Source organism: Sphaerodactylus townsendi, linkage group LG02, assembly GCF_021028975.2.
Source record: "Sphaerodactylus townsendi isolate TG3544 linkage group LG02, MPM_Stown_v2.3, whole genome shotgun sequence".
In the NCBI taxonomy this organism is placed as follows: Eukaryota; Metazoa; Chordata; class Lepidosauria; order Squamata; family Sphaerodactylidae; genus Sphaerodactylus; species Sphaerodactylus townsendi.
The window spans coordinates 104669692-104682872 of record NC_059426.1 but is presented as its reverse complement, the minus strand read 5'-3'; the positions used below and the strand labels follow the sequence as shown (position 1 = coordinate 104682872).

General features: G+C 39.4%; 1 protein-coding gene across 8 annotated transcripts in view; it reads right to left on the bottom strand.

Annotated features, from left to right (window-relative positions):
• Positions 1-13181, bottom strand: part of ANO1 (anoctamin 1) — a 197976-nt gene that overhangs the window by 74742 nt on the left and 110053 nt on the right. For all 8 annotated transcript variants that reach the window (XM_048486382.1, XM_048486381.1, XM_048486384.1 and 5 more), the window contains 2 exons: positions 11574-11725; positions 8839-8893 (listed from right to left, as the gene is read on the bottom strand). In XM_048486382.1, coding sequence (XP_048342339.1) covers positions 8839-8893; positions 11574-11725 — 207 coding nt within the window. The remainder of the gene's footprint in view (positions 1-8838; positions 8894-11573; positions 11726-13181) is intronic.

The window sequence follows — 13181 nt, the reverse complement described above, 5'->3', positions numbered from 1 at the left end:
GGAGTTCATTTACATTGCTGTTTTATTAGCAATCACATTTGCAATCACATTTGCAACTGAACTTAAAACTGCATTTTCAATTGCACTAGCATGTGGCTGGATGGAGTTCATTTGAAGCTGCATTTAAATGTTCCTTGGTTTTTATGGGGTTTTTTAGTACTGGTAGCCAGGTTTTGTTGATTTTCAGACTCCCTTTCTATTTGTTGAAACTGTCATGGTGTTTGTGGATTTCAGTGGCTTTCCTGTGTCGTCTGACATAATAGCTATCAGAGCTGTCAAGAATTCTTGGATCTTGCAGAGCCCAGTCTAGGTTCACTACTCCACAACAGAAACAGAAGAGCTATAAAACCGAGAGAGAAATGCAGGACTGAGAAAAACAGCCCCCTACAGGGAAGGTATTTCTACTGTAAATCAACGGGATCACCAATTCAATGAGGAAACAAAAAAAACCCTTAAAATACTCTTCAGACCCACCAGAAAAATACAACAAATGCTATGGTCAGCAAAGGACAAGAGAGGCCCCCTTACCTGCACCAGAGACTATTGCATACCAGGCAGTTGTGGACAAGTATGCATAGGGACTACAAAATGCAGCAGCAATCCAACAACAATTACAGAACAGGAAGGCCACTGCTGACTAATCCAACCTGAGAAATCAAAAGTAGCTGAACATGCTCTAAACCAAGCTGGACATAGGATCTTATTTGAAGACATGGAAATTCTTGACAACTCAAACAGCTATTATGTCAGTCTACACAGGCAAGTCATTAAAATCCCCAAACACTGGGACAGTTTTAACAAAAAGGAAGCAAATTTGAAAATCAACAAAACTTGGCTACCAGCACTAAAAAACACCAAAGCCAAAAGTTTTGATTTAGGCAACTACCAGACCATGTCCACACAGTTTATGTAGTGTTACTTCCCAATCTTCCCTGATTTGACAACTCCCTGAATCGTGCTTAGTTTTCTATACCATGATGAATTATACCATGCCCACACATGCACATTCCCAACACACCCATCCTCCTAGATATTGCCAGAACATGAATGATTCTGCAAATTGACAACCTGTATATGCCACTCTGTGGGCTCATATGTGCTCATTTGTCAGCCTCCTCTCTGTACACTCTGGATTCTGACACAAGCATTAAATCCATCCTAACATCCTCTTTGGATTTATTGCCTAGAATTGTTGCTGGATCATCTGCTTAAATCATTTGCTATGTGGATCATCCTCCAGACTACAGCTGGTGTGCTGTCTGAGGATCAACAGATCTAGATTACACTGAATGATTCTCCAATGCAGAAAGGGGTAGGTAATATTCCCCTGCGCATTCTTTCTCCCATTTGCTTACTTCTTGCTGTTTTTTCCTTGCTTTTTGAAGTATGTTACCCATGGGAATAACAACTGGGTGGGTGCTAGAACCAAATACTGGCACTGATAACTGTGTGATATTTTGTGCTGAAATGTACTGATTTATCACCTTTTTGTTGTTGTTTGCCATTAAGTTGCAGCTGACTTATGGTGACTCTGGCCCATTCCGCACATGCAGAATAATGCACTTTCAAACTGCTTTCAGTGCTCTTTGAAGCTGTGCGTAATAGCAAAATCCACTTGCAAACAGTTGTGAAAGTGGTTTGAAAACGCATTATTTTGCGTGTGCAGAAGGGGCCTTTGTATGGTTTCAAAGCAAGAGATGTTTAGAGGTGGTTTGCCATTGCCTGCCTCTGTGTAGCGACCCTGGTATTCACAGGTGGTCTCCCATCCAAAATACTTACCAGGGCTGACCCTGCTTAGCTTCTGAGGTCTGATGAAATCAGGCTATCCTGGTCTATCCTGATAATGTCAACAAAATACCTCTGATTATTCCAACTGATTCCAACATTCAATAAAGTACCTCTGATTATTTCTTTTTTTTAAATTAAGTTTATTAAGAATTTCAAATTACAGTTATTTTAAAAGCAATACAGATTTTACACAGATCAAAAAACATTTCAACATATTTCATTCCAAAATTGATTTCTACTCAAAAGAAAATAAATTTTACATAATTTCATTTAGGATTGAATCTTATCTCTTCTTCCATGCTTTGTATTTATATGCTTCTCTCTGGTTTTACAATCGTTCAACTAATAATAAAAGAAAAAAGACTTCTACTGTCTTCTTTCTATACATCCTTGCTAAAAGAGTAAAACATGGAATCACTTTGCGGTAAAGAAAACCTTACTCCCAAGAGTTTTAATTTACTCCTGACCTATAGCAATCATCCTTCTAACTTCTAAATCAAATATAAATATTATAACTTATAATAATGTTTTAAACTAAGGCTTCCAGATTTCTTTCGGGAAGATCTTTCTAAAATTAGTCAGTCTTTCAGTCTCCAAGTTAATAAGTCCAGGTCCATTATTTCTCCTTGCATCTTTTCTTTCCCATTTTTTCACAGATGGTATTTCTTTCTTTTTTCCAGCACTTTGCAATTTCTATTCCTAGCCAATGGTTATCAAGTATATAGAGGAAGAGAATATCATTCCTTGAGTATTTTTTTGTCTTTAATCAATCCCAGCAAAAATATTTCTGGTTTTAAACATACTTTCGTCTTCAATATCTTTCGCATTTGTATTGCTATTTTCTTCCAATATTTTTTTACCTACAATCCTACAACTCCACCACATGTGGATATAAGAGCCTTCACTTTTTCCTGCATTTCCAGCATTTGTCATTTTTTTTTGTTATCCATTTTCGACCAGTTTTACCTGGTAGTATAGTACCAACCCTGTTGTATAACAATCTTTTATGGGAAATTTCATCCTTCCTCAAATTTGTGTAGGATAGTGTAAAGGGGAATTGTTTTGTTTTGTCAGTTCCAAATTTTTTCCCCACCACTCGTCCTAGTGATATATTTTTTTTTTTTTTTAGGTCAAAAGAGATCCACTTTTTAACATCACTTCCTTAACTTCATTTTGTTCTGTTTTAAACCTTAACAGTAATTTATATATTCTACTAATTAATTTTCTGTTTCCTCTACTAATCAAATCATCAAATTCGTTCTTTTTTTTTTGGCTATCCAATTTTGCTTTATCTTTTTTGAAAATTTCATAAAGTTGGTGAATTATCAGATGCACCAATGACAAATAGCTTCCTTATTAAGAATTTCTTCGCTCTTTTTTAATTCAATGCCGTTATTTATTATGTTTGTTGTATTTTCGTATGATGGCCAATTCCAATCCTTGCTATATTCTTTTATCTGCAGCATTTCTGCCCTCGAAACCCATCTGGGCATTTTCTGATAAAGTCTTCTCTTATATTTAACCCATATGTTCCATAATATTTTCCTTACATAATGGTTTTGGAAGATTTTATTATCTTTTCCTTCTCCTACTGGCCACAGATATCCGTGCCATCCTTTTATTAAGTCGTATGCTTCTAATGTTAATATCTTGCGATTTTTTAAGAAGATCCAGTCTGTAATCCAGACTAGCATATTAGAATCGTAATATGCCTGTAAGTCCGATAATTTTAACCCTCCCCTTGCTTTTTCATCTATTAGTGTTAGGTAGTTTATTCTCGATCTTTTCCCATTCCAAATAAATTTTACTAATGCTCTTTTCCATTTTTCGATTGTTTTTGCGGTCAACATTGTTGGTACATTTTGGAAGATGTACATCAGTTTGGGCATGATGTTACTTTTTATCACCGCTATTCTCCCTAGAAAGGATAGATTTAATTTGTTCCATCTTTCTATGTCCTGTTCTACTTCTGCCCACTTCTTTTTATAATTATTTTCGTATAGTGCATTGTTTTGATTTTCTAATATTATACCTAAATATTTCACTTTCTTTTCCACCTTGTATCCCGTATTTTCCTGAAGTTGTATGTTTTCAACATTTGTCAGGTTTTTTGTCAATATTTTTGTTTTCTCATTATTTACTTTAAATCCTGAAACTTTCCCAAAATCAGTCAATTTTTTTTGAATTATTGGTATATTTTCTGCTGGTTCTTCTACAAATAGGACTAGATCGTCCGCAAATGCCCTGTATTTATATTCACAATCTTTAACTTTAATTCCTTTCCAGTTTTTATCTTCATTTATTTTACGTCCCAGAATTTCCAATTGTATATTGAATAGTATTGGTGATAAGGGGCAACCTTGTCTAGTACCTTTATTTATACTAAATTTATTTGTAGGGTTTCCGTTTATTAGTATCGATGCCCACTGATTTTTGTATACTGACTCAATTGCTTTTTTGAATTCACCTTCTATTCCTATCTTTCTTATGACACTGTTCAAAAATTGCCAACTTACATTATCGAAGGCTTTTTCAGCATCTAGAAAAACTAGAGCTGCTTTTTTCCCTGGTTTGTGGCTCAGGTACTCTATCATGTCAATTACTAATCTTATATTCTCTCCACTGCTTCTTCCTGACATAAACCCTACCTGGTCTTCTCCAATGTATTCTTTCAGAAATTTCTTTTTTAATCGTTCTGCTAAAATTTTTGCAAATATCTTGTAGTCTACATTGAGAAGGGATATAGGTCTGTAATTTGATACTTCCAATGCTTTTTGTTGAGTTTTTGGAATCAGTGTGATAAAAGCTTCCTCCCATGTCTTTGGTATTTCTTTCCCCTCCAACACTTCGTTAAACAGTACTAACATGTTCGGTAATAGTATTTCTTTCATCTTTTTATAGTATTTTGGTGACAGGCCATCCGGACCGGGGGCTTTATCATCTTGTAGGTTGTTAATTACACTTATAATCTCCTCTCTTGTTATATTCTTATTTAACTCTTCCAGATCTTCTACATTTATCATTGGGGTTTTCATTTCTTTTAAATATTGTTCTATTAGGTGTATAGATTTTCCTCCTTCTTTATATAGTTCCTCATAATATTCTATAAATGTTTTTTCTATTTTGATTTCATCTGTAATGATCTCATTTTTATCCCTAATCCATGTTATCGTCCTTGCTTCTTTTTCTTTTCTTAATTTTTGTGACAACCACTTTCCTGGTTTGTTGCCCCATTCAAATTCTCTCTGTTTCAAAAATTTTAGGTTTTTCACCATCTCAATTTGGTATTTTTGATCTATTTTTTGTTTCAAATTTTTTATCTTCTTTCTAATTTTTTTATTCTCTGGTCTCATAATCAAATCTTTTTCTAGCTTATCTAATTCCTCTAGCATTTTCTTTTGCTCTTGTTCTTGTTCTCTCTTAATCCTTGCTTCTTGTTGTATAAATATGCCTCTGGCATACGCTTTACTAGCCTCCCAAATTATCTTTTTGTCTTCTACTGATCCATTATTTACCTGAAAAAATTCTTTCATTCTTAATTCATTTGTTTCAAATACTTTCTTATTTTGTAACAGCCAGTTTTTGATGGTATATCCTCTACTTTTGTTCTTTTTAGTTATGATCTGCCAGCTAACGGGGTTATGGTCAGACACCAATCGAGGTAGTATTTTAATTTTTTTTGTTTTGAAATTCAATAGCTCTGTCGCCCAAATCATATCGATTCGGGTAAGGCTCGCATGCCTGTTTGAAAAGAAAGTAAATTCCTTCAAATTTCTTTCTTTCTCTCGCCACACATCCTTCAAGTTTAAGATATTTATAAAGTCAAAAAATGATGATGGGAGTACGCCACTAGTTGTGTCTTTTTTCCCCTTCCTATCCATTGCATTGTTCACTATTCCATTGAAATCTCCCATTATGATTATATTGTCGTACATAAATTTTGTTATTTCCTTTAACATATTTTTAAAGAACTGAGATTTGTTTTTGTTGGGTGCATATATTCCTATTAATAGTGTTTTTAAGTTATTTATTCTTACCTCTATCCCAATATATCTTCCTGTCTGATCTTTGATAATCAGTATTGGATCAAAATTTTCTTTTACGTAAAATGCCACTCCCTTTTTCTTTTTCTCACTTGTCGCTTGAAACAGCATTCCTAGTTTTTTACATTCTATAATTTTCCTGTCTTTTCTTCTTATATGCGTTTCTTGAACACAAATTATTTCGTGTTTAATTTGGTGTAAATACCCTGAGCTGATTGTATTTGGGGGGTAAAGGAAGGGGTTTCTGCCACCAGCCCCAGTCCTATTCCAGCCAGGGTGTTCTAGGTTATTCTGTCTCCTTTTTAGACCACTCCGTTCTCTCTCAGCTGCACCCGCCGAAGCTACGGCTCTCCACAGTGTTGCAGCTTGCCAAGGCTGCCCAAAGGAAGCCGGTGCGGCCGGGAAGCTCCAAATCACAGCTGAAAGACGGAGTCGGTAGGTGGTAAAAGCCGGAGGAATTGCGGGCACCATGGGACTCATATCGGCAGTTCGTTATGTTGTTGTTTCTCTGGCCCCTCACCTCGTTGTTTCTCTGGCCCTTTACCTCTCCGGCCCTCGTTATCTGACACCGTCTGAACTCCGTCTGAGCTGCTAGTAATTAATCTCCGGTCTTCTCAGCCTCCTCCGGGTTTGTTGTTATTACTGCTGCTGTTATTGCTGCTACCCTCCCGGGCGTTCAGATGGACAGAGCAATCTCTTAGGCAAATAATTATAATAATCAGCTCCTTTTATTCCCTCTTGCCCTTCTATCTCACAGTCCCACTATCTTTTTCTCTCTTCTTTCCAGTCTCTACTTTTTCGTCCTCTTATGGTTGGCCACTCTGGGTCGTTTGGACTCTATGGTTTCATTCCACTCTTTTGTTTATCAGCTGGAAACAAAACAGTGTTCGAGCTTGCTTTGCGTTGCGTAACCTCTTCCTTTCCTGCACTGTTTCCGGGTGTCGTCTTTTCGTTTTAACCCTTTTATTACCTCTTTCTGGCAAGCCTGGTTTTCACAGACACCGTCCGTTAGATTATTTATTTAAAAGGTAAGTTTATGCACTCACCCTTTCAGCTTTATTTCTTCTTTTCGCCGCAACTGTTGAGCCTTTGGGCTCTGGGCTGCGTAGTTTGCGGCACCTTTCTTCCCCTCCTGACTTCTCCTTCCAGTTGCGGCTACGTCTATATTTTACGTTTCTTTAGTATTTCACTCCTGCTATAGGTATATTTATATTTAGTTCTTACTCCGCTTCTCCGTTTCTCTCCCGGCAAAGTTTCCGCCCTCCGTGGAAGAGAGCGTTGACTCCTTCGGCTATCTTTCTGCTATCGTTCCCTTGCCTTGTAAATGGCGCTTTCCCCCCGCGTCTTCCCTTTTCTCCCAGTGAAAAGCCTTCCCCTGGCTCCCGCTGGGTTTTTGGGGTGCTGGGGTGCCGCAGCGATTTCTCGCCTTTTCTTCCTCTGCTTGCGCTGCTTCAGAGGCTCTTGGGTTTCGCTACAAGCCCAAGAATTTAGAATAAACAAGGTTTTGGGACCGCTACCGTCTCAGGTGCGGCTAGCCGTCATGGAGTCCTGCCGGAAGTCACTACCTGTTTTCCTGATTATTTCAACTAATCACAGCATTGTATTCTTTTCTAGGCTTGCTTTGAAGCTCTGTACCTTTTTGTTTAGATACCAAATTTCTGGGTACAAAGTATTAATGTCTGAGCTTGGACCTGAACCTTATGCGGATAGTAATTTAAATATGTTGCCTTGAGAACATTTAGTAATACCCTATGCTGGGGAAGTATAATGTGATATTTTTAATACACATGGTTTGCCATTTAAAAAAAAACTTTACTACATCCTAGAACAGTCTGTAGGATATCAGGTGAAATCAGTTATATTTTCCACCAACTAACAGGATATATATTTACACATAAGTATACCTTTACTGCATGTGTGTGCGTCCACTTGCATCAGTATTTGACCACTGCAGTTTTCTATGATCAATTTCTGATGAAGAAGCATAACCTACAAACAATCTACAGAGCCACTAAGAAAATTCAACAGATGCTACGTTCAGCAAAGGATAAGAGGGATCCTCTAGCTACTGCAGGAGTCTACCGCATACCATGCAGCTGTGGACAAGTCTACATAGGAACCACCAAACGCAGCGCGCAGACACGTATCAAAGAACACGAAAGGCACTGCAGACTATTTCAGCCAGAAAAATCAGCAATTGCAGAACACATGATAAACCAACCTGGACATAGAATATTATTTTGAAAAAACAGAAATTTGGACCACTCTTGACAATCCACTACTGGCCACGCTTGTAGGGACTACACTAGAGAAGCTTGCATTGAAATCCACAAGCACATGGACAATTTCAACAGAAAGGAAGAAACCATGAAAATGAACAGAACTTGGCTGCCAGTGTTGAAAAATACTAGAGTCAAGACAGTGACTAATCAGCTCCACACAAACATAGGATGACTATAGACAAAGGAAACAAAGGCCAGGATACTTCTATTCAGATGCTCCCACCTATTGACCTTGCTATCTTCATTGTTACTCCCATGCTATAGACTTCATTGTTACTCCCATGCTATAGACTTCTATTCAGATGCCCTCACCTATTGACCTGGCTGTCTTCTTTGTTACTCACAGACAATGTTTCTCCACCCACCCTGGACGCTCCAACAGGTATATATACTCCACTTGCTTTCCCAACATCACATCCTCTGAAGATGCCAGCCACAGATGCAGGCGAAACGTCAGAAGAGAATGCTGCTAGAACACGGCCATACAGCCCGGAAACCACACAGCACCTAAGTGATTCCAGCCATGAAAGCCTTCGACAATACAATTTCTTTTGTATTTTTAAAAAAATCTCTACAAGTGCTGATTAACATTACATTACTCAAGTGCTCAAATAGAAGCTCTGAATAAATTTTATGGAAGATAAATATAAAATTACCAGAGGGAAACAAACTTTACCATGCTGTTTTTAAAATTATTTTTATAATAAAATGTACTTAATACTTACTATGGTGCTTCTGGTTTTGCTGTCAAAAAAGGACTCTCTGTCAGACAAATCAAACCTATTGTAACATTAAAAAATAAGAGAAATATGTAAGCATGAGTTTTAGATAAATTAGCTAAATTTTTAGTATTTCTCAGCTTTTCCTAGGAGAGAGAATGACTATCGATCTATAACAGTGATGGCGAACCTATGGCACGGGTGCCAGAGGTGGCACTCAGAGCCCTCTCTGTGGGCACGCACAAACAGAGTTCATCATGTGGGGGGGAATCACCCCCCCCCCATCTAGGCTGGCCTAGGCCGCTGGGCTCGATTATTAGCATTAAACCTAACACCTAGCTTTGGGGAAGCAGTATAGGTAACCCTGTTAAGCGCTGTTAAACCCCACTGATTTTCATGCAAAGAACTAAAGCGCGATCCTTTACCTGGAAATAAGCTCGGTTGCTGGCAATGGGGCTTGCTTCTGAGTAAACCCTCCTAGAGTCGTGATTCACCTGTTCGAAGAGTTGCATGGTTGCTTCAAAGCAAAGCCAACAACTACCACCAAGCTTACTCCCGAGTAACACATACCTCAGAGCCAACCAGTTTTTCTTAACTAAAACCTCAGTATTCAGGTTAAATTGCCGTGTTGGCACTTTGCGATAAATAAATGGGTTTTGGGTTGCAGTTTGGGCACTCGGTCTCAAAAAGGTTCGCCATCACTGATCTATAATCTCCTCTTTTCCTTGTTATTTAAACAATGAACAGCTACTCCTCTTTAGATAACTCAAAGGACCAAAGCGTTACATAAGTGCAATCAATGTTCCATCTCTAGCTGATTTCATAGGAAAAAAAATCAAGTGTTTTTCCATTTTCATACATAGTGTTATAGTACTAGTTGCCTGTTTAGTTCATGCACTGCTATCTATAAATTTCACTAAGTAATAGTAGAATCACATCCAGTACAGTATAAATATATTTCAGTATGCTAAAAGGTATAATCGTTACTCTGCTGAGAAGAACTGCAGTACCTTCTACAATGCAAGCTATAATAAGTATCGTCACACACAGATGCTAGGAAGATTTGGGTCCTATGATGATCTAGGTGGGATATTACACTTCCTAGAAAGGCAAATATTTCTTCCTAACTAATTATTCAGACAAGATTTCAAATTAATTCAAAAGCTATTTATTATGTAACAGCTGATGAAAATTGACCATATGGTGACTCCATCAATGTAGTATTCAGATATGCAGACAGGATTTCTGTGCTGTTGTGGAAGTGCTCTGCCTTATTGCTTACTTTCTGCACACAATCTCTGGCCAGGGACTCTCTATATGATATGTTTTTATGATATGTTTCTAAGTTGCCATCACAAGGTGTCCTGCGCCCTGGGCGGGGTCCCCGCCGGGACCCCTGTTGCCAACCCGCCTTCCCCTGCCCGGATGCTGGAAACTCCGGCCTCACTCCCGTTGTCCGGGGAGTGGAGTAAGTGGGACAGCCGCTTTAGCCACAGCTTGAGCCGGCTGCCCACAGCTGACCCAGGGCGCGCAGAAAGCGTGGAAGGGGAAGTGGGGAAGTTCCCCTGCCAGACGTTGTACTGCTGGCTGCTTCTCCCCTTTCAGCTTCTGCCCCCTCTATCCAACCACCAACTCTCCCCTTTTCCCAGTCCTTCCTCCCCAACGTCCTGTCTTCTCCTGCCCCAGGACTTCCCCACTGTTGCCTCCCTTGTCTCTTCACGCTTTCCCCTTCTCCTTTCCACACACACATGCACACTCTCCTTCCCACCTCCTTCTCTGCTCTCTCCCCGGTCGTTCCTCCTCTTCCCCCTTTTATCCTTTCTGCCACCTCCCCGCCGGATAAACACCCCGCCCCTGCACTTAGCCCAACAGGGCTCAGCTGGCCCTGCTCGGCCGGCTCGGCCCCATCGGCGCGGCGCTCCCCGTGGCCGAGGCTCCCGCCCGCCTCGCCAGCTGGCAAGACCCCGGGGGGACGCTCCCGTCCCCCGTCGCCATGGCGACTGGCCCCGGAACGCTCCAGTGCCCTGCCATTGCAGCGACGGGGTTTCCCCGCCGTCACGCCGTCCCGGGGCGTGGGGGAAGCGCCTGCCGGCCGCAGGCGAGGGCGCGAGTCCGGGGAGGGGGCTACCCCCGCTCCCGGACACAAGGTAAACAGTCACATGCTATTCTCCTTCTAGTAAGTAATTCAGAGAAGGTCACTGATGAGTTAACTGAAGTGTTTACTGACAGTGCCTAATGAAACACTAATGGGATCCCACTCTGTCTGTTCATCTTTTTTGTGACCTTAATAAAACTATACTGTAAGAGACCTATTCTCACCCTTTGACTTTCATACATGAATGGTGAACACTGCTTTTATCCAATTTTTGACTTCAGTTTGTTTATGGAGTCATTTGAAGACTCCTCCACAGTTGGACACTACTTTTGCACTGTGTGCAAGTAGCATACCCAACTGTGGGATGAGAAAATGAAACAATGTGGGCTCTTTTTTAATTTTGTGAAATTTATGGAAAATTCCAACATTTCTTTTTAATTCATTTTACATATTGAAGTCCTGTAAGATAACTCTACTTTTAGCCAGGCAAGTCTGTATTTATTAGTAACCATCATTTAAATGAAAGTTCTAACAAAACTCTGGCCTACATATTGCTATTAATATTCTCATACTTAGCCTCAAGTGGTATTCCCAGAGGCCATTCTGTTGAAAATGATAACAAATGCAGATGATGAACCTTACTTACAAGTGTTGTTTCTCCCTAGAGAAGGGGTAAGAGAGACGTTTCACTGTCTGTTGTTTGTGTTCTGCCACTTTAGGTTGGATGGGCTCTGTAATCTTTTGAATTACAGAATTAATTTTTCTCAAGAGACCATTTGGCTGATGAATTTGGTATACCTGAGGACAGAAAAGACAATTTTATTCTCTTGAAATCACTGACAAACATATTCATGTTTCAAGAACAAGAGTCTTTAAAGAGACAAGAAATCTAATGGAGACAATCAAAAGCAGATTGCTAATATTCTGTATTTAAACACAGATGGAGATCTGAACAAATACCCAGGACTGGTTCACATGTGTCAGCAAAAACAGATTCTATACATTAACAATGTATATGTCTGCAGAATTTTAGAGTTTTTTAAACAATCACACAGCATATACAATGCTCTGGTAATAGCACCTGGCTATTCATCTACTGAACCACGTTACCACTTGATGGTAAGGAAATAATGTTCCTTGGGTATTACTGGCTTCATTTTCTTTGGAGGGCACTGGAAATGCTTGGATCCCTTCCAAACATACAGCCTCTTAAGTCAAAATTCTTAAGTATAATGGTTGGACTATTTTAAAAGTTGGGAACATAATTAAAATAAGTAATATAATAAATGGAATTGGATCAGCCACTAATACAAAATTCAAACCCAAAGTTTAATTTTAGTTGTACTTGCAATAAATTACTTCATACTCTGAGGCTGTCTTTTGTTCCATTAGACATTTCCCTGGAGAGTCTGGATCCTGCACTTAATATGCCATTAAATATTTATTAGTTTCTCACCTCTGTACCCTGGACAGGTACAGATTCATCTCTCAGAAGCCTCAAATTAATCACATAATCTTGGTCTCTGCTGACAACCTGATTTTAGTTTTATAATGATTATTCCAATTTTACTCGGGAATTCAGGGTTGGGGCCTGCAAGTTTTCTTATGCTCTACTAATGTTGCACACGTTCATGGAATATTCACCTGCATAAGAAATGTATGCTTGTGTATGTATAGTACTAGACCAAAGAATGTATATAGGCCATCCCAATACACATGTGCACTTACACTGAAAATCATAAATGCTACTGAACACAGAGTCAGGCACCATTTTCTTATTTCCTTCCACCTCCCTTCGTGCTACTAAAACTATCCACAGTCTACCAGGCTATAACTGATCCTAAAATCTATTTATGCCTCACTTTGAAATGGCCACCAGCTTCATGAAACCACCAAGAAGTTATACATAGCACATCTGTGTGACAGGCATTTTCTCAAGTATCTTGGGCCAAAGTTAAAAATGACTTTAAAAAGTAAACATTGGAACTTTTAGAAGAACATCTCCACTTCCTCCCCCACCCCATCCCACCCCACCCCAAGTGTGATGTGCCTAAAGCATATGTAAAATGCTGCTTTGTTGGAAAGGGAACATGTCCTTGCCTGTCCATGGACTATCTGGACACATCACAAAATCTGGCATTTAGTATCCTGCCATCACCCTGCCTGATTAGTGTAGAACTGATCATACGGATACTGATGATTTACAGGCAGTGCAGGAACTGCAACCCACATGGACGGAATACAAGAAAATTAC